Genomic DNA, 26,035 nt, shown 5'->3' with positions numbered 1-26,035 from the left:
GTGGTAGAAAGCCTAGAAAGCCCTTGCTGTTCAGGACAGAGGATATTGTAGAGCTGTTTATACTTCCTTTTAGCCAATAAATTAGGTGGTGCCTCGAAAAATAAAGGGACACTTTGTTAGGCATAGAAGATAGATTTCAACACTAAAGGACTTAGAACATTAAGAGTCTCAGTTACTAAGAAAAGCAGGGAGTCTTTAAATCAATTGCATATCCTGCAGAGGCTTTGAAGGATGACAGATGTTGTATCTGTCTCTTGTGAAGGGTATAATCAGTGATCTGAAGTGTTTCAGACTTGTTATGACTATTTCCTTGTAATAAACCTTGTAATTTGATTGACTCAAAATAGAATCATAAAACACTGCAGAGGGTCATGTAGCAGATTTTGCCTAACATTAATCTTGCACTGTGTCAGTGTTTACAGTGACAGTATAGTAGCAGATTGTAACTCAAAGAAGCACATTTTTAGATGTCCATCTGTGATATTCCCCGCCCCCCGCCCCCCCCCCCCCCAACTAGTAAAGACTGGTTAATTTAAAAGAGAAAACACATGTCAAGAATGAGTTAGTGTCATAACATTTTCAGTATTCTCTGCCAGTTGACTACATAGCCCTAAAGGAAGACATGGAGTAAAATGGAAGCAATAAATAGCTCTCTTGTATTTTTGCCTTGTCTTTTAGTATAGAGAAGAACTAAATTAAGAATGTTGAAAACGAACAATTTAAAATGGATAAATAGAATCCCAGAATAACTGAGGTTGGAAGAGACATTGAACTCCAAGAATGGACACTGTGAAACTTCTTGTACACCTCTTAATGTTTGACCACCTTTACAGTGGCAAAAGAGTTTTCTTACATCTTGCCCATTGCTTTTTATCCTGTCAGCATGCACCTCTGGGATCAGTCTGTTTCTGTCTTCTCCATACCTGACCATTAGGTGAGTAGCTGTGGACCACAGTAAACTCTGCCATTGGCCTTCTTTTCTTGAGGTGGAACAAACCTGCTTCCTTCAGCCTCTCCTCTTATGTCACATGCTCCACTATGTCAATATTCTCCCCTGTACTGAGCAGGAGCCCCAAACTGGACATGGTACTCCAGATGCTGTCTCACAAGAGCCAACCAGGAGGGAAGAACCATTTCCACAGCCTGCCAGTTACACTCCTACTAAGAACCCAGCGTGCAGCTGGCCATCATTGCTGATGGCTGTTCAACTCTTTGCCCACTAGGACCCCCATGTCTTTTGCCACAGAGGCTCTCTGTAGACAGCTGATCCCAGCCTGTACTGTTGGGTGGTGTTACCCTGGCCCAGATGCAGGACTTGGTATTACTGCCTTTGTTGGACTTCAATGACTTCTTGTCAGATCATCTTTCCAGCCTGTCCCTCTGTCCAGCAGCTCTATCCTCCAGTATCAGACACTCCCCCATTTTGGTATTGTTCCCACACTTGCTGAACATGCTGGCCCATCATCAGGGAACAGTTCTGTTGCCTTGTATCAGTCCCTGAGCGACACCAGTGGTAATTGACCACTCATTGGACTTTGTACCACTCACTGATAAGCCATCCCCAAGCCCAACAGTCAGGTCCATTTTCTACCCATCTTATTGTTCACTTATCCAGTCCATATCTCATGATTTAGTTTTAAGGACATTATGGGAGATGATGGCAGAGGCCTTGCTAAAGTTGAGATACAGAGTATCCATTATTTCTTTTTGTAGATATGGTGTCATCTCATCATAGAATTCATTCAGGTTGATAAGGGACTATTCACACTTGCAGGTCTGTGCTGGCTCGATTGCCTTTTTCTGCTTCATGTGGTAATGGGTTCCACGATGATTTTAGTAATATTCCTGGAGACTGATGTGAGGCAGACTAGCCCATAATTACCTGATAATTTTTTTTTGTTACCATTCTTGGAGATGGGTGTGACACTTGGCTTTCTGTCATTGGAAATCTGTCCCAGTTGCCACAATCTTTCAGATGTGATAGCAGAATTATAGTGACACTGAACTGCTCCTTTGACGCTCTCAGATGTGTCCCATGGGCTTGTGTATGCCCAGATGGCTTAAATAGTCCGTAAGTCAGTCTTTTTACCTTAACAGGTCTTGCTCCTCATATCTTACTCCTAGGGTTCTATTCCTGTTCTCTAGTTGCAGATGTGCAGACAGAGAAGGAAGCCTTTGTTCTGTTGTCAGAAGTCTGAAGTTTCTAGGGTTGCCTGGAGCTTTTGGCAGGCAGATGTTGCAGCTCTTTCTATGTTCTCAGATTACCTTTTGTATGACTGGATGCTTTACCTGTGACTTGATAATTCATCTTCAAGAGGGTGAATACCACAGCATAAGAAATAGGATAATGATGTTGTGCATCTTTCCGTGTTTATCAAAAGCACTTTATGTCTATTTTAATTGTTCTCTATTGTGTTTTTACAGTATTTTATGTTGTCACATATATTTTGCGGTCAAAGGAAGAGATTGGGGTTAATCTGCTGACAAAGTTGAACAGTTCCAACTAGAGATTGGCCTGAAATGAAATGAATGTGACTGTGGAGGAGGCAGTGGCCAATCTGTTTTACTGTTAAATGATCTCCTTGCTTGACTGGAGACTTGTCCTACCACTTCACTGTTAGTGTAGCTGCCTGCCCTCACTGTTTGGGTAATAGCCGTACTTTTATAATTCTTCTCACTTCTATTCAGTTTCAGGCCCTTCAGCTATGGAACTCACCATCTCAGGGTGTACTTTATCATATTTGCATACTTATGCTGGAGAGACGCTCTGATTATTTGTAGCACGGCTTTTATGATCTGGCCTGGTCCTAGCAAAAGTACTGGAAGTTCCTTGCCATAGTGCAATTACCTATTCCAGCAACTTACGAGCTCAAGGGATTACAATTGTCAGTGGGGAGGTATCTATACATGAACACTATGCAGCGTGGAGCTCTGTGGTTTGAAGGACTGTCAGGCATTCCTTATTCCATAGTGTTTGTGTGTGCTATTTCCAGAGTAATAATGCACCCTCAGGTTCTTCATGTGGGACCTCTGGCTTTATCAGGCTTTTGAAGTGGGTATCTTGTCTGCTTAGGTGAATTACCTTAGTTGAGGTTTTGAAGATGAGTCATAGGGGACTCAATCAAATGTCCTGGATTTTATATTCAAGGATGATCTGCAGGTTGGTTGTGGGTTGATTGTCTTGTCTTGCATGCTAACAAAACCCATGTCTCAGAGCCTGCCTGAGTTCAGTCTCCCAGCAGTCCTTCAGCGGTTGTGGAACAGGAAACTGCTCTATGCCGTTCCTCTATTGTACTATTTCCTAGAGTACTCCAGAAGATTTAACTGGGTAGGGGCCTGTGATTTTTCCCAGACAAGGAGATCCATTAGCTGCATTGAGTTGTAGAATTTTTAACCGCATAAAAAATAGAAGTGGTCAAATAGTCCTATTTAACTATTATCATAAATGACAGTTGAATAAAAAGATGCTTATGAAATTAAAATCAGTGCTACTTTGCCTTTTTTTGTCTCTCATCTCTGACAACATACTGTTTGGTGGTCCTCTGAACATAAAGTGCAGTAGTGTCACTATAATGCTTCAGTCCTATAAGGTACAAAGTTATTGTTTAGAATCTCTTTATTCTTCATGCCTGAAAACTTCTACAGGAATAGGAAATTGATAAATTATGAGAATACTAACTAAAATTTGGAAAGTGGAGGGGAATTTGTAGCTCTTCCTTCCTTGCTACATCCCACTACTTCAGTGGGTTGATGCTGCAAGTGTCAATACTGATTTGACTTTTGCTATTAAAATTGGAAAAATATCTCCCATGAATGTATTCTCCTTCCACGCTCCTCAGCTCCACCCCTTCCACCTCAAATACCTGTAGGCTACTGAATGAAAATTAATGTTGCAGGTGGAAGAATGAGGCAGTACTGAATAATAGTCCAAATTTAAATGTGGAGAGGGTGCCACCAACAGTCAGTAGAAGGAAGTGAAGTGAAATAAAGAGTTGTAGGTAGCTCTGAAATTGTTGTTTTATCCCTCAAAAGGAAAAGTTAAGAATGCTTACTGGCCCAGTATCTTTGTAAGTATGAAATGCTAATTATTTCTTTTTTCCCTCTAGGTGAAACAATCGCACAGCTTACGGATGTGGCAAGCTTGGACCATCCAGAATCTGATAGCCACATAACAATCTTTACAGACAAAACGGGTGTGGTAAAAGCTGCAAGGCTGTTGCTTTCTTCTGTCACAAAGGTGCTGGTGTTAGCAGACAGAATTGTTATTAAGCAAATTATAACTTCCAGAAACAAGGTATTTGTAGCTTCCTTTTTGTGTTGTTTAACTGATACCTGCAGTGAGTGCAAAAGAGTGGTGCTAAATGAAGTGGTGTTTTCATTGTATCATTGTGCAGTATCTTACACATGTTCACCTGCCAGATATCTGAAAGGAGATGGCTGTACGTCAGGAGGAATAAAATAACAATTTTCAGTGACTTTCTACATTTTGTGACCTGTATTGCACTATTGACTTAGTATGCTGGAGAAGACGCTGTGTTACTGCTTATTTAACTTAAGTTGCTGGGAGGTGGAAAGCAAGTCTGTCAGTAAAACGGCCAGTAAAAGCTTCTACTTGGTAAGGACAGGATGTTTGTACTGCCAGGATCAAGAAAAGGAGAGCGTTATGAATGTGTCTAAGGCAAAAAGCAGGAGGGAATGATGATAAAAGTCTGTGCTAGTGAAGTGAGGCTTAGAGATGAAAAGTTTTTTGTGCAGTTTAACTTACGTCTTGAAACTTAGCTTGAAACTACTTCGTTGATTTAAATAATGTATGAAGGCCCATTTAACCTCAAATGTAATCTATTTCATGTGCTGCACTGTCTTCACTGTAGGATATTCTTTCTTTTTTGTTCTCCCCCAGTGTGCTAAAACAAAAATAGAAAAGCCTCATGTTTGAAAAATGAGAGCCTGATAGGGCCTGGGTTTTTCCATTAACTTTCAACTCATAATCCACAGCAGAGCCTCTCTTTCCTTTCTTGGCTCCTTGTGCTCTCTCTCTTCCTTTGTCCCAGTTTGCTTTCCAGACATGCTGGTCTCTATTTTGCATCTTCTAGATCCAAGACACTTAATTAAGTCTAGGATTCAAAAACTATGGTAGTACCTGCTTCAGTCTGCCTTAGACTTAGCAGCACTGGTTTGCTGTCTCAGTGCCCTTTTCTTCTCCCAGTGGTTGGTGAAGGTGGCAGCAGTTTTATCGATACTAATTTGTTGAAGTTAGTTGCAGCTGTGGTCTTTTTCTTGCACTGGAGACCAGAATGGTGCATTTAATGACTTTGTCTGCCTTTCCTGGACTCTTCTTCTGCCCTCGTCTGCAGCCATGCAGTGATCTGATTTAATTTACATTTCCAAAAGTGGCTGGTGTTAACACATATTTAGGCTACAGAGCAATTGTGTAAGTACCTGTATCATGAAGGGTTGTATCCTTTCAGCAGCAGAACATGGTTTATGATAGTCTTAAATATATGTGAAACTATTGTCATATATACAGTGATATGAATAAAGTAGGCAGAGATGCAGGATTTAATTTTGAAGGTATTTAAAATGAAGTCTCATTTTCCAGAGTGAGTGTGTCTGATTGCCATAGTCACCCTAGGCTTGGTGGTCTTCTGGGTTTTCACAGAATCACAGAATCATTAAGGTTGGAAAGGACCTTCGAGATCATCAAGTCCAACCGTTAACCCAACACCACCATGCCCCCTAAACCATGTCCTGAAGCGCCACATGCACACGTTTTTTGAACACTTCCAGTGATGGTGACTCCATCACCTCCCTGGGCAGCCTGTTCCAATGCTTGACCACTCTTTTACTGCATTCTCCTTTCTAGACATAGTCTTACATGTGTTTGAGAATATCACCTTTTGTTTATGGTACCAGTAGGGCAATTCACATCTCTAGGACCAAATTAAACAAATGATGGTGTCTTATACAGACATTTATAAGATATTTATAGAGTATGCTCCTGAAAAGTGTGTCAGACACTGTTATGATGGATAGCAAAGCAGTTCTTCCTGTAAGAAATATTGTGGTAGAGGGATGATGTGGGCAGGGACTTGAAGAAGTGCACACAAATACTCAGAGACAGTGTAGTATAATACGGCGTAGAGGACGGAAAGGAAGGAAGCAGGATCATCAGTACTGCTAACTGGAGCAGCTGCTGGCTTTTTAGAGTGGGTCACTGTTCCAGAAGATCTCAGCTGCATTTTCATCTTAGAGACTGAATGCCCAGTGGTAAACTTTTAGTGCCAGTTTGCTTGCTGCCTCTGTCTGAACGCCTTAATTTTCATTGTTGTTCCTGTCTTCCTCATATGAATCAAGAGTAGTTAAGTCAACCAAGGACAAAGGACAGAAGAATAGCTTAGTGGTTGGAAGTCCAATCTCATAGACTGATGAAGTGATTGAGGTCTCCTGGAACAGTGATCTGCTCCAAAACCTAACCTCTGGCTGATGATCCTGATGATGTTGTTCCTGCTTCTGCATCCTCTGCACCATATAGACGATCTCTGTGTTCTTAGATTGTGTGCATTTCTGAAGTCCCTGCCCGCGTCTTTCCTACCTTACAGAATTTGTTTCACTGTTCACCAGGCGTAGTCACTGCATCAGTGAGCTTAAAGTCTTGCTCCGCTTACTGTCATCAGTCAGGTTAGGAGTGCCAGGACAATGAATAGGGAAGTGACAGATAGCGGGGGTGTTGCTGCACTATGCAGCTTGGATCAAAATATGGATGTGCCCTGAAGTGATGTCAGCCTATGACTGCCGTCTGAAAGACAATATTCCTAGTGCAGCAGTAGCTGTGTAATAACTAAGTTCTAATTTCGATATTAAACAGGAACTTAAAGCCTTTTTGATACGTATTTTTAACCTTGAATTTAAAAATGCATCTGTGTGTTTCATGTTGAAAAAAGTTCAAAATGAGAAATGATGAAGACTTCACACGTATTTTGCATTTTAACAGCTTCTTGAATAAGCTTTAGACAAATTTAGAGCTGTCAGTACGGTTTCTCTTTGTGTGTAGCTTCTTGGAATGTCAGCTCTGCCTGGAATGTCTAGAATTGTTAGTTGAAATGGAAATGCGTGTGCTTCCACTGAAATTTTTATTTGACAAGAGATTTGTCATGACAGAAACACTTGCTCTAGGGTAACTGTAACAGAGTTGCTTGCAACCAAGACCATACTCATGAAGTGCTATACTTGATTAAACCAAGAATGATTGAGCATAATTACTATTATTTTTTTATCATTTCTTAGAAGAGGAAGTTGGACCGTAACTTCTTAACGTTTTCTCTGTTGTCCACATTCACTTTTCTACATCCTCACTTTCTCAGTCATGTGGTTCTCTGCTTCTTCCAGTCTTGTACTGCTGTTTTCACACCTTCATCTTTGTGCAGCTTCCTTCCAAGTCCCTTATACCCCAGCCCTGCTCATGCATCAACACCAGAGTCATGAAAGTTCCTGTTTCTGCAGCCTTTGTAGAGCTGGCTCCATAACGTAAGATGCTCAGGCAGATACTGCAATCTAATATTGCATGATATTAGTTCCACAGTACTCACAGGGTTTAGTGAAATATTTGCTTTACATAGATTATCGCTGTGTGATTTAGCAGTTGCTCTGTTACAAAAGAACGGGTGCTTCTAGGAGGATTTTCCTGGGTTGCAGGGAAGGGGTAGTTGTCGTGATCAGGTATGTAGACTGCTTTTTAGTTGCGGGGAAGACACTTTTGGCATAGGAAAGGAAAAATAAGTTGAAGTTTCTCCCTTTCAAGTACAGTTTGTTGACTTTTTATGCAGTATCTCGTCTCCAGTCTGAAAGAACTGCTTTGACTGTCTTCCCTTCTGAAGAAATTTAGGGGATTTGAAAGATCACTTTGGGCTTAGCAGCTATACCTCTAACCTGAAAAACCCTAATGTTAATCTCTGTTATAAACCATATTGTAGTGACTTCAGCAGGGTAGCTTCAGTAATTTATAAGGTATATGATAATTTTTGCAGAATGTTATAAAAACTGCTGATTTTTGCATGCTCTTATGTATCTTGAGTAAGAGCTTGTACAACTTGGTCTTATTTAGTTCTTTGTTTTATATAGAGCTAATAAAAATCTTCAGAGTTAGAGTAAGTTGTTATAGAAAATATAAAACTATATATTAACTAATTTCTAACTTTTTTTGTTTTCTTTTGTGGAATGCCGTTGCCTTTTTTTTAAGGCACACTGCCATTAAAACACCTGTCTGACTGTGCAAATGTGGTTTTAAACTATGAAAATTATGCATCTGAAATTGAACTTTGAAAATGAGAGTTACAACACAGGGATATAATCTGTATCTTAATTTCAAGTGCTTATGTTTTTAAATTTAATATTACTGTAAAGATAATTTTCCTAAATCTGGAAACTGAATCCTGTAATACTGTTACTCTAGATATTGGGAAGAGTGAGGAAAATGGTTTGTAAGGGTTGGCAACAAATGACTCATTCAAAATGAAGACTTGATTTCCAGCTTTTGAGTTATTAATGCTTAAATAGTGACAAAATATGTACATTTTAAACAACACCATTTAGAAGTGTCTGCAAATAATATTCCTAGTTTGGTAATAATGTTTTTGTTTAGCATCTTGATAATCTACAGTATTTTCCCTTCTCTTGCAGGTTCTTGCAACAATGGAACAGCTAGAAAAAGTCAGTAGTTTCCAGGAGTTTGTACAAATATTCAGCCAGTTCGGAAATGAAATGGTAGAGTTTGCCCATTTAACTGGAGATAGGCAAAATGTAAGTATTAATAAAAGCTGTGAGAGATGTTGTAAGCTATCATATTCATCTGATTCACTGGAAGATTTGGGTTCTTCTGGGATGATTAACTTACAAAACAAAACAATTGCTGATGTCCTATCTCTGAAACCTAACCACTTCTCCTTCTTCCAGTCAAAGGCCATCTTTTGATTTTTAAAGCTCAGCCTGAGAAATATCACTGCATTGTTTGATCTGTCTATCTTCAGAAGCCTGGGTGCATGTTATTTGAGATGTCCTTTGGCTTCAATCACTGTCTCTTGGCTCTAACTTTTCTGGCTTATTACTCTGGTAGAGAATTTGTCTGTTGTTACTTGACAAAAGCATTTGGTGTTTGCACATAACGAAGGAATTTGAAAGCAGAGTAATTATTTTAGAAAACTCCAAACATGAAATCTTTAGATCCTGATAAACTATTTGTTTGGTTTTTTGTTTTTTAGTTATTCTGGAATATTTTTATAGGTTTAGGTCAAAACTTTCTTATGTCGGGGTAATGGTTTTTTACTTCTTGCATGCAGCTACTCATTCAAAACCTTTCATTCATGCAGGAAGCTTTTTGCTGCTACTTCCATGTAAATAAAAGGTTTGCTGAGGCTTAAGACTTCTGCTATGAGCTGTAGTTCCTTCCCCTTGGCAATCAAATCATCCATTCAGAATTGAACCAGGGTCTGATATAGATACACAGGGTCTCTGTATTGGGTTTGCACAGCAAGATTTTGGTGGCAGTTGGGCTGCAGGAGTGTCTTCTGTGAGAAGCTGCCAGAAGCTTCCTCCATGTCCGACAGAGCCAACGCCAGCCGGCTCCAAGATGGACCCACCACTGGCCAAGGCCGAGCCCATCAGCGACGGTGGCAGCGCCTCTGGGGTGACGGGGTTAAGGAGGCGAGAAAAAGACCTGTGCAACTGCAGCCAGAGAAGAGAGGAGTGAGAAGGTGTGGGAGCAGCAGCCCTGCAGCCCCCCCGGCCAGGGCAGCAGGAGGGGCAGGAGGGGCTCCAGGCGCCGGAGCAGAGGTTCCCCGGCAGCCCCTGGGGAAGAGCCTGGTGAGGCCGGCTGTGCCCCTGCAGCCATGGAGCTCCACGGGGGAGCAGATCTCCACCTGCACCTGGGGAGGGCCCCACGCCGCAGCAGGGGGTTGCCCGAAGGAGGCCGTGACCCCGTGGGCAGCTCACACTGGAGCCAGCTCCTGGCAGGGCCTGTGGGGACCCGTGGGGAGAGGAGCCCCGGCTGGAGCAGGGTTGCGGGCAGGACTTGTGACCCTGCGGGGGACCCAGGGTGGAGCCGCCTGTTCCTGAAGGACGGCACCCGTGGGGGGACCCAGGCTGGGGCAGCTCGTGAAGAACTGCAGCCTGTGGGAAGGACCCACGTGGGAGCAGTTCATGGAGGACTGTCTCCCGTGGGAGGGACCCCAGGCTGGAGCAGGGCAGAGTGTGAGGAGCCTCCCCTGAGGGGGAAGGAGCGGCAGAGACAGCGTGTGATGAACTGACCACAGCCCCCATTCCCCCTCTGCGCTGCTCGGGGGGAGGAGAGAGAGAAATTGGGAGTGAAGTTGAGCCCGGGAAGAAGGGAGGGGTGGGGGGAAGGTGTGTTAAGATTTAGTTTTTATTTCTCATTATCCTACTCGGATTTGACTTGTAATAAATAAAGCTGGTTGTTGTGTTTTTTCAATTAAGTCTGTTTTGCCTGTGACAGTAATTGCTGACTGATCTGTCCCTGTCCTTATCTTGACCCACAAGACTTTTCGTTACATCCTCTCTCTCCTGCCCAGCTGAGGAGGGGAGTGATGGAGTCGCTTTGGTGGGTACCTGGCTTCTAGCCAGGGTCAACCTGCCACAGTTCCTAATAACCAGCAAAATTCAGAATTCAATTTTTATAAACAATTAGCCAACCTTATGCATACAGACTTAGCTTTTTGTGCACAGCCTCCTTCAGCTGAAACATTGGAGAACTTTGCTAAAAACACATGCCACACTCCTTTTACTGCTGATGTGTTCTGAGTCTAAGTACATGCTCAGTATCAAAGAATCAGTTCTGGAAAAGCTGCTGTTGTGGTTTAACCTGGCAGGTAGCTGAAACCACCACACAGCCATTTGCTCACTCCTCCCACCCCAGTGGGATGGGGGAGAGAATCAGAAAAAAAAAAGGTAGAACTTGTGGGTTGAGATAAAGACAGCTTAATAGGAAAGAAAAGGAAGAGAATAGTAATAAAGATAATAATGATAGAAGAATATAGAAAGCAAGTGGTGCACGGCACAGTTGCTCACCGCCCACTGACCAATGCCCAGTTACTTCCCAAGCTGTGGACCCTCTCTGGCCAACTCCCCTGGTTTATATACTGAGCATAACATCGTATGGTATGGAATATAGCCTGGGTCAGCTGTCCTGTCTGTGTCCCCTCCCAGTTTACTGTGTACCTGCAGCCTCCTTGCTGGCAGGCCAGCATGAAAAGCCAGACAGTCCTTGACTGCTTAGCAACAACTAAAAACATCAGCACGTTATCAACGTTATTTTCATCCCAAATCCAAAACACAGCACTGTACCAGCAATCAGGAAGAAGATTAACTCTATTCCAGCAGAAACCAGGACAGCTACATATAATTAAAGGAAATACATGCTTGGAAATGAACTCTCTTTATTTTACCCTGAAATATTCATAGCAGTTGTTCCTAGGAAAGAGAAAGGTGCATTACTAGTAAGTGATATTCTTTTCAACTATTTTTGGTTTTCAGTGTTAACTGGTCTTTGACTCTCCCCTACTTGACAGTCTTTGAAAGAGTGTTTCATTAGTACTTTTTAAATTGTGTCAGGACTTTCTTGATATGCTCACTTTACAGTGTGTAGGCTGCTATGTGGCATTGTTAGTTGTATTGGGAGGAAACATCCGTGAAGGTATTTTTCCTTAGTATAATTATAGTAAGTATGCCAGAAACTCTTGAGTATGGTCAGATTTATCAGAATGTAATGTCAGAATTTCAGACAAGAGCTGTGGTGGGTTTTTTTTTGGTTTGGTTTAAATGTGGGGATCCTGATCTTAAAGATTTTCTGTAGTTGCTAAATGAGATTTTTATAAAAATCTCAAAAAGGACTGCAGCAGTGATTTATCTGGGTTGTTGCTGGGGGGGTGGGCTTGCTAATTTAGAGTAAATTAGGATTAATTCCATCCTGTAAACTGTTCCCTTTTCAGCTGGTCCTATTAAGTTGCCTGTTTAACACTCAAGTAGCACTGAGCTATCTTTGTTAGCTTTGAGAAGATCTTAGTTGTAGTTTTGTAAATTCTTCCTCTTGTTAAACCCCTTACATGGTAAGGGTTTAATGTCTTGCCCTCTTCCGTCTCTTTTCCCATCTCAATTTGGACTCTAAATATTCTTCCCTTTTGATGAACTTTTCTGTGGGTATAGTTTAGTTTTGCAGGTACATCCCTCTCTCTGGAAAGTTCTTGAGAAGTTCATATACTCAATTCCTTTCTACAGAGGAATTGCTTTTTTAGCCTGCTAAGACTTTCTTTATTACTGATATACAGTAAATATAACACTCAAGTAGACAAAAGATTTATTTTATATTTTCTTCACTGCAGTACAGTGAAAAGCTGGTGTTCTCTGTTTCTGCCTTACCCTCCCCCATTACAGAAAATAGTTTTAGTTAAGTATTTTTTCCCCTCATTTTTCTGTTTTATGAATAATGCTATGTGATAAAGTTAGCAAAATTAGTGGCAGTTTACATAACACTCTGTATCTCTGAGATCTTCCTTCTTTGAAATCTGAATTGAATAGAGCTAAGAATAAATGCATAAATTAAAATCTGTCTGAAAAGCAAGTTCTAGATCATGAGTTATGCTGAAAATAGCAGTTGTCAGACATAAAGAAGCTATCTCACAACCCATCCATCTGCAAGAGAGTTTCTTTTTTTCCCGTCTCGCAAGCAGTTAACATTTTAGATATTGTGTAGTATTCAGGTCATTTTTTCTTTTGGTGTTTAGGATTTGAAGGATGAGAAGAAAAAGGCTAGAATGGCAGCGTCTAGGGCTGTTCTTGAGAAGTGCACCATGATGCTCCTAACTGCTTCAAAGGTGAGTGAGTATGCGTGCTCTTACACAACTTGGATAAATCAGAGAGTATGGTATCTGGCGGGAGAGCTGACTCTTCTTTCTCAGCCCCTCTGTAAACTTCATGCTAAAAGGTGTAAGAGCAAAGAATAAGTAGAGAAAAATCTTTATATTCTGAGTAACACTATGAATTCTACTTAGCACAATAGGAGTTTAACACAAATAATTTATCATATTCTAACACATTCTTTAGACTTGCCTTAGCAGGAAGCATTCATTTTGCTATACTGCATGTGTACTCTTTCATAATGCTTACTTTGCTTTCTTTAAAAAGACTTGTCTGAGGCATCCAGACTGTGAATCTGCTCGTATAAACAAAGATGGAGTCTTTCATCGTATGAGATTAGCTTTGGAACAGGTAATAGAAATTGTAACTGATTCTAGACCAAACGGAGAAAATGAAATGGCCCCTATCAGTATATATTCTGGCATCAAAGAATTCAAGGTAAGAATAGAAATAGTATTGTTTTCTACAGCCTAATATATTACCTCAAAACTAGAATTCTGGAAAAAAAAAAAATTCGAAATGATGGAGCTGCGTCTTTTCAGTAGTGTAACTTAAATAACTGTCCAAAAATGTTAGTGAATCTGACAAAAGGTCAGATTCTCTGCACACAAGAGGTGTGCAGTTTTAAAGATACTAGCCAATTACGAAGCAAGAATTCTTCAACAAGAACTATTTTAATGAAGTTGTGACCAATATCCTGGTACTTAAGCTTTTTCAATGTTCAAGGCATCACCTCAACAAAACATTATTGCTCTGAATGCATTCTGATCCAGGAGGAGATGGCAAGTATCAGAAGGTGTGCTAAAGGGTGTAAAAGTAAAGAATAAGTAGAGGTAAATCTTTATATTCTGAGTAATGCTATGTTTTCCTGATAAAGGCTCTTCTAAGTTTCATACTCAGTTAAGAACAGTTAATGAACAACCATGTCTCATTTCTTTGGAGGCTGTCACTTTGATCTACATTTGCATCACAACTGTATAACCACATACATTCTCAAGGAACTTACATGCTTCTTTTTCAGAATAAGGTGGAGGGTCTTCGTGAGAATCTTTATTTTCTCTCAAAAGAGAACCTTTCAACAATGCTGGAAGTTATCCTGGAACATATGGAGGACTTCACAGACTCTGCCTATACCAGTCATGAGCACAGAGAACACATTTTGGAGCTGTCTAAACAGGCTAAAATGGAACTAGAGCAGCTGGTTTCAGTGTGGATGCAAGCTGTAAGAGCTTTTTAGCAAAGTAAATCTTTTCACCTCTACTTTGGAAAGAAATTTTTAATGCAGTGTTTCTTCAGATCTAGGAAGAAAGAACTGCATGTATTCCTCATAGCGAGAACTGATCAAAGAAGCCAGAGTTTGTTCTGTGCTTCTGCAGCTTCAGTACGTTCTGTCCTCTCCCTGCCCTGGTGGTATTGCTTCAGTGAATTCTTGATGGCTAAATTATGCTACTAGTGTTGGTAGCCTAATTTTCATGAAGCCGTAAGTGGAAAGAAGGCGGTGAACAGAAGTATCATTGCACAGCCTTAAAAAGTGAGGTCTCCTGGTTGGGTACTTCAGATGATCCCGTGGCAGTGACCACAGTTTCTTTTTTTCAACACAATATTGAAAATACTTAAGCTATTGAAAAGGGAAATATTCTAAAAAAGCAACTCTCTTTTTTGATCTTGTAGAGAGAGAGAAAAGAGACATTAAGACTTACTGGGAATTGTTGTTTGTCCTTTTTAGAAGATCTAAATGACAATAGTTTTCATTTTTAAAGAAGCAACAGATTAAGTCTCCCTCTGTCATTTGTGTAATCTTGTTCCTTGAAGGTGATTGTAGATACGTGCAAAAGGGAGAGGAAAAGCAGAGATGGAAAATGCTGTTTCTGTTTTTGATGCTGTCTTGATTTTGGTCTTGTTTCTGGGGAAGCGTATAACACAGAATCTTATCAACACTCTGAAATACGGCAGATGAGTACTAGTATCGGACACTTGCTTAACTGAGTGTATTACTTATGAGAAAGCATTTTTGTTCCTCCTCTTTGAATCAAATGGTGCAGTCAGGTGTTCTTAATGCAGCAGTGCAGCTTGCAGAGCGTATACATCTTATTGATAACATAGACTGTTGTTACAACAAAGATGACACATGTAGGTTATTAATTGCATAGAATACCATAACTATAAGAAACTAAAACTGTGTTTGGCTTGGTGTTGGGGGTCAGCCCTGGCAGGCAGGCAAGCCCCACACAGCTGCTCACTCCCCTGCAGTGGGATGTCCCCATCCAGAATGGGGATGGGGATACCCAGAGAATCAGAAGGGTAAAAGTGTGAAATTTTGTGGGTCGAGATAAAGACAGTTTAATAGGCAAAGAAAAAGCTGCACGCACAAGCAAAGCAAAACTAGGAATTAATTCACCACTTCCCATGGGCAGGCAGGTGTTCAGCCATCTCCAGGGAAGCAGGGCTCGATCACATGTAATGGTTACTTGGGAAGAAAGACGCCATCACTCCAAATGTGATGGATTGACTCCCCTTTCTTGCTTCTTCCCTCGGCTTTATATACTGAGCATGACATCATATGGTATGGAATATCCCTTTGGTCAGTTGGGGTCACTGTACCAGCTGTGTCCCCTCCCAGCTTCTTGTGCACCCTCAGGCCCACTCACTGGTGGGATGGAGAGAGAAGCAGAAAAAGGCTTGCCTCTGTGTAAGCCCTGCTTAGCAGTAACTAAAATATCCCTGTATTATCAACACTGTTTTCAGCACAAATCTAAAGCACAGCCCCATACTAGCTACTGTGAAGAAAACTAATTCTATCCCAGCCAAAACCAGTACACTTGGGTATTTCTAAGCTCTGTTACTGGTGGAAACTGGTCAGCTCTAGATAATTTACATGCCACATTTTAAATGATAGAAATGAGAGCCTCGTACAAGACTATGCGTGTATATGCCCAGAGAGGTGGTAGATGCCCCATCCCTGGGAACACTGAAGGTCAGGTTGGACGGGGCTCTGAGCAATCTGATTGGGTTGAAGATGTCCCTGCTCGTTGAAGGAGGTTGGACTAGATGACCTTTAAAGGTCCCTTCCAACCCAAACTATTCTATGATTCTATGATCCATGAAAATATTTGGGCGTGCACGTGTGCCTTTGCATTAAGTATTTTCATTAATAAATAACCCAGCCTAGCTGCGGTGGCTTTTTAGTTTCAGCTCAGCAGCTTTGTCGAAGGGTGAATATTTTCTGAGGGACTTAATGCAATTCAAGTGGGATTGCTGATTTTAAAAAACTAAATTATCGTGCCTTTAGGATACATGAACTAGGGGATCTGTAGAGCTATTAGGGTGCCCAGTTATCTCCCTTGCCACTCACCATACTTCCTTTTAGCAAACATAATAACTGTGAGTCTTCATTGAAGACTGTATTTTAAAACAGAAGTGTTTTATAACCTAGGTCAAGTCTAAATTAGACTGACATCACTGATCTGCTCTTATTTGTATTATTGTATGTTAATGAAAACTAACTGGAGCACAACAGAAAATCTAATGCTGTTGACTGAATTTTAAATGTTTCTGAAATCCATCCAGTGTATGTTCGAGCTCATAAGATCACAAGCTACTGTGGTGTCTTAGGTTTTCCTATAACCTTATTTTGGTGAGGAAATTTTCTCACTTGTGTTTAAAAAAAAAAAAAGTTACACATAGAAGGAGCAAAAATGTGTACATTAAATAAGTAAAAGAAATAAAAAGGTCATTCTAGTGAGTGTAAAACATTATGCTCCTTGTGTTAAAAATGATTTTGTGATGTTACACTCTTACACAAATTACTTAAAGAAATGCATTAAATTTGAGGGACAGGTAGCTTTGAGACTTAGAGCAGGTAAGAATACCTGAGGAAATGATCATACTGTCTTGGATGGGGTTTTTTCCTTTAAATAAAAGGGGGGGGGTGTCTATACCTCCACACATTTTTGTGTCTGTGTGTGTGTCTGCATGTTTATGTTAATTTAGACTCTGAGGGGCTAATGTTCTTGTAGCTATGGCCATGCTAATGGTCCCACCTAGGATAACTGTTTCCAGTATATTACAGAGGAGAATGCAAAATCATTGCTACATAGCTCTTTTCCTAGTGTGTGTCTCTTGACATTTGGGTTATTCCATAGATAGGCCCTATTTGGAGAAGTGGGAGCTCTGTCTTGAAGCTACCTCAACAAATGTTATTAGCTACTGTACTTGTTTAAATTAGATAATGACCTAAAGTCTTACAAGGATGCTTTAAGTAACCTTCTTGTAATTCAATATAGAACATTTGGTATAATGTTTTAGGTGCCACTTTATTTTAAAAGGCTATATTAAAAAAAAAAAAAACAAACCCTTAAACTGTTGCTCAACTTTAGGATGTTTAGACAGAAAGAATTTTGGAAGTTGTAAAGCTTAAGGAAGTCCTTTTCCTGAAAAAAGCACAGTGAGGTTCAGAAATCATTCCTGTTGAAGAGAAACAGCTAATTAGCTTTCATCACTATTATTTTTAAATTTGATTTGGTGATAAATGTTTCTGTAAAAGAATTTTTCAAGTAAAGCATACACAGGATGTGCAAATGAAAACATTACATCTAGAAAGAAAAGCTATTTTCTAAAGCAACTTGATGTAACGACACATGATGTGAAGGTGGGATTTGATGGGGTTTTGTGTAATGTTTTGTTGGTCGCTTTGTTTGGCTTGTAGCAAAACCAGAAAACAAAGGATCTCCTGGAAGACTTGGAAGTAGCCATTTTAAAAACGTGCCAGTGCATGAATGAACTTAAAAGAGAGGTAAGTCTAGTTTAAGCAAGCGTAAATTGAATAAGAACTTGAATTTCTTACTTCTTCTATGTGAAGTTGTAAAATAGGATCCTGTACCCAAAAAGGCTACTATCTTTTTATAGACAAGAGTAGCTAAATCAGAAATAGATCATGGAGCTAATAGGCAGTCATCTTCTGTGTCTGTCCTTATAACTAATGAGAAATCTTTTGGATACATAGGCTCTTTGCTGACTCTGATAACAATAGAAAGAGAAGAGTGTTTGGAAATAAGTACTGTGTATATAGTAGTTACTTTAAATATAAAGGAATGCATCACTGTTTTAGGTAGTTTTTCTTGTTAGTGTGTGCTTAAATGAATAAGTTACATCTGCTGTTTGTACTTAACCTGTTGATTTCGATAGCAGAAATGTGTTATGACGGTGCCTTATACTCAGGTATTTTTCTAGACAGTTAGCAGCTGTGTATGTGCTTGTTGCAAATCATTCTTTTCCTAAATGCAAGCGTGCTGAGTGTCACCTTACATACACGTACGAGATTGCGGTCTCATTTGGAACGTGGGATGGACTGCACTTTCTGATCAGGGTCCTTCCTCTGCTGTGGACAGATAGCATTGGTGTCTTGTCTGTTCCACAGATTGGAGCCAAATCACTGGTTTCTGGCAGCTTCCAAAATATTTGCAAAGCATTCAGATATGTTTTCAACTGCTTCATATTATTGTTGCTTTAAACAGATGGAGACATGAAGACTAAGGACAGTGAGGGTTTCAATACTAGACTACAGAGCAATGCAAAGATGTTGGAGAAATACAGCGCACTTGCTTAGACTGAGCTCTCAGCTGCTGTAACTGGAAGACCTCGACTGCTCAAAAAATCATGCTGCATATTTTTCAATAAGAGGCAAAATGAGAAATTTTGTCTTCTGGATTATAATTCCTGCAGCTGTTCTGATGATTCGGACAGTGCTTTGAATCGATTTCAGTTGCAGTTAAGTGCTTTCATCTTCTGCTCCCAGATGATGGAGGATACATAATTTGTGCACATTAATTAATAGTTTTTTCTTTGGCCACCATTATGTAGGAAATCAGTAGCAGAGCTTTTCTGGAGTGATGTTCAGCTGCTTTGACTGTAAGATCATCCTTTTGGAGTAATGTCACTCCCTTGTGCTGAATGAGGAGGAAGAGTTCCCAGTCAAAATGTGACTATGTAATTGCATAGATCATAAAGCTAAAGGTGGCTGGAATATAGTATGTGGCAGAAATCATTAATATCTTGTATTTTCTTGCAGCTCCGTAAATGTAAATCTTACCATATTGTCCTGCCTGCTAGAAAATTGCCTTCTGTAAACCAGCTAACAGAGGTGGCATAAAATACAAAATAGTGGGTTACCTGTGCCCTGTGATGTAGCTCCATATTAAAAGCAGTGCAGGTGAAAACATAGCACACTGTTCTAGAAATTGTGGAGCAAACTGAGTAGGTGTGGCTTTCTAAACTAACAAATCCTAAATGCTGTATGACTTGCTTTGCTGACCTGTAGAGTATTAAAGCTTGCTTCATAAGAGCATTTTTTTAAAAATGCATAGGATTAACGCTACTTAGTAGAGCAAATTTAGAGTATTATGTCATTTTCCTTGTTTGCCATGTAGTGATTTGGTTGGTTCCAGAGTAGCCGTGTTTCTGTACATGGCTGAGAAGGACTGTCCTGTCGTTCTGACGTCTGGTGCTGCGGTGTATCAGCCAGCAACCAGACTCTCTACTGGTAAAATTTAAGTATTGCGACTCTAATTAAAATGGTTTTGGGAGCCTGGGTGGCTGAGAACACAAGACAGCCTAACAAGGCTGTAAAAACAAAGCTGTTTCCCATCTCTGTCATTTTATGGAAGAAACGAGAGGCATGTTCCTTCCTTGAGACTACATTCTTGCTGATGATCAGAGATGGCATTAAGTAGAAGTAAATGTCTTGTTTAGATCAGGATGAAAAGAATCTGTGATGAAAATAATCTCTAATGAAAAGGAAATCTCTATGTAGCCTATATATAAATGAGAATTGTCAGTTCCTACTCTAACATTACAAGCTTTGCAGATATCCTTTCCTCAGAGCTGACTTAATTTCTGAGGTTAGTGGTTTGTGCTGATTTTTAATGGCATGCAAGCAACACTATATAAATCGTTTATAACAGGTTGTCATAAAACAGTAGCAACAGGTTTTGAGGCAACAGTTCAGGTTTCTTGCATTAAATTAAAACAAACAAACAACCCTCCCCCCCAAAAAAACACCCTTAATTCTGGACTGCACAAGAAGTGCTGCCAGGGGAAGGGGAGAAAAAAAGGTAGAGTCCGGGGGGGGAAAAAAAAAAACCAACTTACAGTTCTAGTAAATATTCTCTTCCCTGAGGAGTCAAGGCCCACCAGTGTAAAAATTTCAAGCTTATTGCATTCATAAGAAGTTGGAAAATAATGTTCTTGAACAGACAAATTTGTTGTACATTCAGCGCAGTCCAGCAAAGTGAGCGCAATATTACGAGATTCATAACAGTCTTAGCATAAGGAAGACATAAGAATGCTCTGCTATTTCTAACATAGGTTGCTGTTTTGTTTTTACCTGTGTTTTTAAAATGGGGCTGGTTACAGGGTGTGGGTAAACCTGCTATGACTGGTCACTAGAACTAGCAGCAGCTGCCGCTGACAGCTATTGTCACGCAGAGTCCTTCACAGCACAACTTCAGCAGATCCATGGGTCTGAAAGCGTGTCTGGATTTAGGGATGTGTTTCAAGGGGAAGCTGCTCCATTGTGGGGAATGTAGAGAGAGTGTTGAGACTTCTCCAAGATCCACCTCTGTCTTCAGTCTCCTTGCAGAAAAGATGCTTTTTAATTTTCTAAGGCTGTGTCACGAGCTGATATATTCAAGCTTTTCTTTGCATCACTGAGAATACAATTTATTCGTAGGAACTTAATTTCTACTCTATTATAAACTCGGAGGCTGTGTGGCTTCAGTCTGATTATGTTAATGTGTTTTCTTCATGAGAAGTAGAGTGGCCATTGTGCTTATGCTAAACTTGGTGCCCCACAAATTCATGCACCTGTTTTTTTCCCAGCTGTAACATTATCAGAAAACAGCAGTGTGATAACTTCATGTCCTCATTTTACCCAGCTGCTCTTTTGTTTCTCTTCATCTTTGGTTGTGGGTTTTTTTCTTGTTTGTTGATTGTGGGTTTGTTTTTTTTGGAGTGCAGTGGGTTATATCTTTGTACTTGAATAGTAACTGAAGAGTTAAAGCCACAGATTATATGCAGGCTGTATGTGAGTGTTCACGGCAGTAAATTTTTTGCTTCTTGGAAAAATCAATCTGTCTCCTAAGTTTATTTGACATGGTACTGGGTGCATTTTTTTTTCCATCTAATGTTTTTCTCTCCTTCCTTTAATGCTACTCAAGGTCCACAATGCAGCAACATGTCTGGCAGCAGATGTGCTAAAATACCATACAGATCATATGGTTCTCAAAGCATTAAAAATCACAGGAGTAGAAGGAAATCTTGAAGCTGTAGCAGAATATACTTGCAAGCTATCAGAGCAGAAAGAACAGCTTGTTGAGGTGAGTTCATGGCTGCTTTAATTTTGGAAGGCACTTAGAAAATGAGTGGCCAGCTTGTCTTGATCTATTCTTCAGGAAGGCTTTGGGGGGGGTGGAAGGGGAATGGTGGTATAATTTTTTTTTTATTTTATTTTATTTTCTTAGTATAGTGTTGAATTTTGTATTGTTCTTAGTATGGTCTGAGCCAGAGGTATCGCTGTGGCATACAGTTGTTGTAGAAGGCATGTGCAGTCTTACCCAGTTCTTCTCCTGGACCTAGACTCAAACTCATTTTTTAACTCTATTATCTGTGTGTATTAATTGAAAAATAGAGATGATAGCCTTTTTCTTTCAAGCAGCAGGCATCCAGCAACAGCTCAACCCAAAGACACTTTTTAAGAACGTAAGGAATGTAAGGTTAAGTCTCTTAATCCACTGAACTTGACTGTTTTGAAGACCTTGTGTAATTTTTGTCTGTCAACAAAGGATGTCTGCCACATATACCTACCTTGTTGCTTTCTCATCTGAGAGAGGAGCAGAAGTAACTGTACCAGTAAGAGACATACAAAGATAGAGATCATTTTGATCTGGAAGATGGTGATGCTGGAAGCTATACTTGCATGGCATCTAACACTCATTAATTTCTAAAAAAATCTGGTATCGTATGGGGCTTGAGGATTCATCCCAGAAGTATGAATATGCAGAAGCAACACCCTTGAACTTCTGGGACTGGCAGATCAACACTGTGGATTTTTAATTTTGGCTTTAATGTCCTCTTTTTCTGTGAGTAATCAGTGTTGCAGTGAGACACTGACTTTTTCAGGCATTATAGCATTTCTGACGATGGATAGCGCAGTTAGCTTAATACATGCTGTCTCAGTCTTATAAATTCTCCTTTGGATCTGAAAACTTGAAAACTTCATTGTTCCTCCTCAGCCCAAAGTTCACTCTTAATCTTATTTACCAAAAAAAAAAAAAAAAAAAAAAAAAGACTACCTTTTGCTTACTGTGAAAGGAAACAGTATTTCTTCCCTAATAATTTGACGCTGCTTTGCTCAAAGATAATTTAGTTCCCTGGATGATGAAAGCCTAAATTTTCCACATAGTTGCTAATTGCTGAGTAAGCCTGTTTTGGTGAAGTCATTTATGCTACAATTTTTCCAAGTTTCATAGGTATCTGATTACTTTCAGGTTTATTCAGTCATAAATGTGTGAAATTGCTGTTGTTTTATTTTTATTTATTAAGACTTTACTTTCTTTTGGTGATTTTCTACACATTCCAAGTCAGGATTTAGCCCTGTTTTATAGTAAATGGTCCCTGAGAAACACCCAGCTGTGCGGTCCCCAATAAGTTTTATGAAAGCATAATCAATAACTTTGTGTGTGTTTGTGCATGTGCACTTTTTTCTCACTACTTATGAAAGTATATTTTAATAAAAAACATTTAGATGTGTCGCTTGTTGAGGCATGTTTCTGGAACCGAGCCCCTTGAGATTACTTGCATACACGCAGAAGATACTTTTCAGGTCACTGGCCCACAGGTATGCATAGCTTTTATCCTGCCACTTCTACTGGACATAAATAAATAAAAATTACTTTTAATTTTAATTTAAATTTTTTGGAGGCCTAATGTTAAACTGTTCAAAGCAGTTCTAAGAACAAGTTAAACTTTAATGTTGGGCGGTGGCTAAACAATGCACAAGGAAGATCATCAAGCCTGCAAATGGCAGATGAATACACTACAAAGACATAATAGTAGCCATTGAATTTTGTGTTTTTTCTCTGTGAAGGCATTTGTGAATTCGTGTGCAACACTACTTACTAAGATTTCCAATAGAACATAGTTTGTTCTCTGTCCAGATAATTTCTGCTGCAGAAACACTGGCATTACATCCATCAAGCAAGATTGCAAAAGAAAATCTTGAGGTGTTCTGTGAGGCCTGGGAGTCTCAACTGAGTGACATGTCTATGTTGTTAAGAGAAATCAATGATGTGTTTGAAGGAAGAAGAGGTAAGAATGCTACGTACAAATAGAAAAATGTAGTTTTCAAAACATGTAGTCTAAGAATTTTAAGTGTGATTTAGGAAATACTGTTTTCTTAAGAATAAACAGTCCCACATCCCATATAGCAATGTGGAATCTAGGTGGCAATACACAAGTATATTCGTTTTGTTTAGATGTCAAATTAGGGTGCTTATTGGATTTTTAAAAAGAAAAACAACTAAAATTTTAAAGGCCTGATTTATGTAAAATCGAGTATGTTTAACTTTCTACGCTGTGATTAGTTTCAGCAAAATCAAACGGAACTGTTCAAAGGACACAAAAGTATTCAACACAGCTCTTTGCCAGCGGTGTCCAAATACTAGCGATGTAGGGCTTTCATCCCACCTTTTGGTTTTTCTAGAACGTATCAGTTCATGACAATCAAGATACAACTTGAGTTGTGAGACATGTTTAATTAATTTCCTGTATTTCTGGAAGACATATATATACACATACATACTCTATACTGTCAGCTTGTCTTGTATTCACTTGATAATGTAGTGAATGTAGTTATTTGATTTTTAAACTGCTGTCCTTTCTCCTGGATGGAATCTCTGACGACTCTGCACAATCTTGGGATATTTTCTCTGGTTGGTAAGTTTATTGGTATTTGTACAACATGTAGAAGAAAACCTGGCAAACTTCAGAAAAAAATTCTGTATTTACTTTTAGCATAGGGCAATTTACCTTAAAAATGGAAGTCAGTTTGTTTTTCATTTTTATCTAACTTAATTTTTTTTCAGATGATGTCTTTAGTGTAGCCTGTCATTCTTCTTGCGGCTACGTGTTTGTTTCAGTCTGTAAGGTATAATTGCATACTGATGGAATGTAATGTATAATAATACTGAATGTCTCGTATTTTTAAGAAAATCACTCAGGTTTAAAAGTTTAGATTTAGTTAAAAACAGGGACTTCATTTTGGTTTTTTTTTGTATCTAAGATACAGAAAAAGTAAATCCTTATTCAGGTTAGATGACACTTTATCAATGACACAATACTTCATCTTGCTATTAACGTGAAACCTTTCTTCATTTTCAGAGTTTATTTTGCCAGTTTAACTTTCTGTACTTGATCAGGTTTTTGTGTAAGCGGTTGTTTTCTGCCAGCTTCCTTGTGAGGACAGTAAACAACCAACCGCAGGGCAGTCATATCTTAAATTGTTGCTGCTGGTTGCTAGATGTGTGTCTGGGCCTGAAGACTTGTGAAAGAAAAACATATATTGAAATTCTGAGTGGGTTTACAATAATTGTGTGAAGTGCAGGCTATTGGGAATTTGAGGCGTTTGAGAAGTACATGATTGTTATCCTACTTGTTCTTCCACCTTGGTCTGGAATGCCATATAAAGATGTGTAGCAATCAGAGATCCTATTTATGGGCCTTTTAACTTTCAGTGGGTGTTTTGTTTGTTTGGGGAGCCAAGGATCTACTGACTTTCTTTAAACATAGCATTTAATTTTATATAATGCATCTTAAAATGTGGTATTACTCTAACGTTAATACGTTACAATAAATTTGGAATTTGCAGGGCTGATCATGCAGTTATCTGATTTTTTTCATGTTCATGCAATGGTCTAGCAGGGTTGAATGATAACCTTTTCATATATTTATATGTGTGCATGTGTGTGTATATGCATATATATATTACTGTATTTAAAAATAATACGACGAGAATCGTGCAGCCATAGCAAAGCATATACTTGGCTCTCCAAACAAATAGTTCTTGAAGTGTTTCAGCAGATTCCCAGCCTCTCCTGGAGTTAGTAACTTTCTCTTCTCCTGTGGCGGTTGACAGCAGATAACAGACATTTTCCGCAAGTGGTACTTGCAGTTTCTTTAAAGCATCATTCCAGAAGGCAGCCCAGTGTCGTTGCTTGAAGGAGAGAGACGAGAATGGGTGGGTGTTGCTGAGCATGTTGGAGGCTGTAGCGTGTGTGGGCCGGGGTGCGGGGATGTGGCGCTTCAAGACATGGTTTAGGGAACATGGTGGCGCTGGATTAATGGTTGGACTTGATGATCTTGAAGGTCCTTTCCAACCTTAGTGATTCTGTGATTCTCTTTGGCCTAGCCTGGTGAGTCTGTTCTTGTCGGCGTCTCTCATTTCCTCAGTCTTTCCTTCAGCATAAAGTGTTCTGGTACCACCATTGGTAAGACAGTAAGCATAGCTTGTATTCTGTATATGGCCTTGGGTGCATTAGGTCTTCTATTGCCAAACTATGCTTAAGAAATCATGTCTCCGTTTTCCTTGTCTCGTGGCCCAGCCTAGTAAGGGACTTCTCTCTGAATCTCGATTGTTTCATATGAACTGTCAGTTATCTCCTTAGAAATAATTTGGTCTCCTATATCCACCCATCTTCTACAAAGTTTTCTTCTGTATTGTGGGCTAATCTTTTTTTGTTTGCTTTTTTTCTCTCGTCGGACTTCAGAGTGACTGTTGTCCAAAAAAAAAAGAAAGGAAAAAATCTCACCCAAACACCCCCACCTAAAGTTACTTTGCCACTTTCAACATTTTCTCTCCTAGAAAACATGACTTATGACCCAATAAATAAATTAAACCTACAGTATTTGTTTGCTAAGAGATTGAGTGGCATTCACAAAACTTTTGCCTCCAAACACAATGAAGTTTCACAATATTTTATAAGATTTTATTCTTCTTGTAACTCATGATACTTGTCTTAATGTTGAGGTTGGTAAAAGTGTCTTTATTTTACAGACTAAAATG

The 26,035-nt window shown here is 39.6% G+C and overlaps 1 protein-coding gene across 1 annotated transcript in view; it reads left to right on the top strand.

The window, feature by feature from the left end:
- CTNNAL1 (catenin alpha like 1) overlaps nucleotides 1–26,035 on the top strand; it is a gene marked incomplete at its 3' end in the record, with an annotated part of 64,114 nt that overhangs the window by 26,854 nt on the left and 11,225 nt on the right. The window contains exons 3-11 of the mRNA XM_082015375.1: nucleotides 4,107–4,294; nucleotides 8,677–8,796; nucleotides 12,789–12,878; nucleotides 13,189–13,359; nucleotides 13,943–14,143; nucleotides 17,627–17,713; nucleotides 21,135–21,293; nucleotides 22,721–22,813; nucleotides 23,133–23,283. Of these exons, the coding sequence (XP_081871501.1) occupies nucleotides 4,107–4,294; nucleotides 8,677–8,796; nucleotides 12,789–12,878; nucleotides 13,189–13,359; nucleotides 13,943–14,143; nucleotides 17,627–17,713; nucleotides 21,135–21,293; nucleotides 22,721–22,813; nucleotides 23,133–23,283 (1,260 nt within the window). The remainder of the gene's footprint in view (nucleotides 1–4,106; nucleotides 4,295–8,676; nucleotides 8,797–12,788; nucleotides 12,879–13,188; nucleotides 13,360–13,942; nucleotides 14,144–17,626; nucleotides 17,714–21,134; nucleotides 21,294–22,720; nucleotides 22,814–23,132; nucleotides 23,284–26,035) is intronic.

This window comes from Phaethon aethereus (assembly GCF_964289735.1).
Source record: "Phaethon aethereus genome assembly, chromosome: 2".
Taxonomy (NCBI): domain Eukaryota; kingdom Metazoa; phylum Chordata; class Aves; order Phaethontiformes; family Phaethontidae; genus Phaethon; species Phaethon aethereus.
This window is presented reverse-complemented; position numbering and strand designations above follow the sequence as displayed.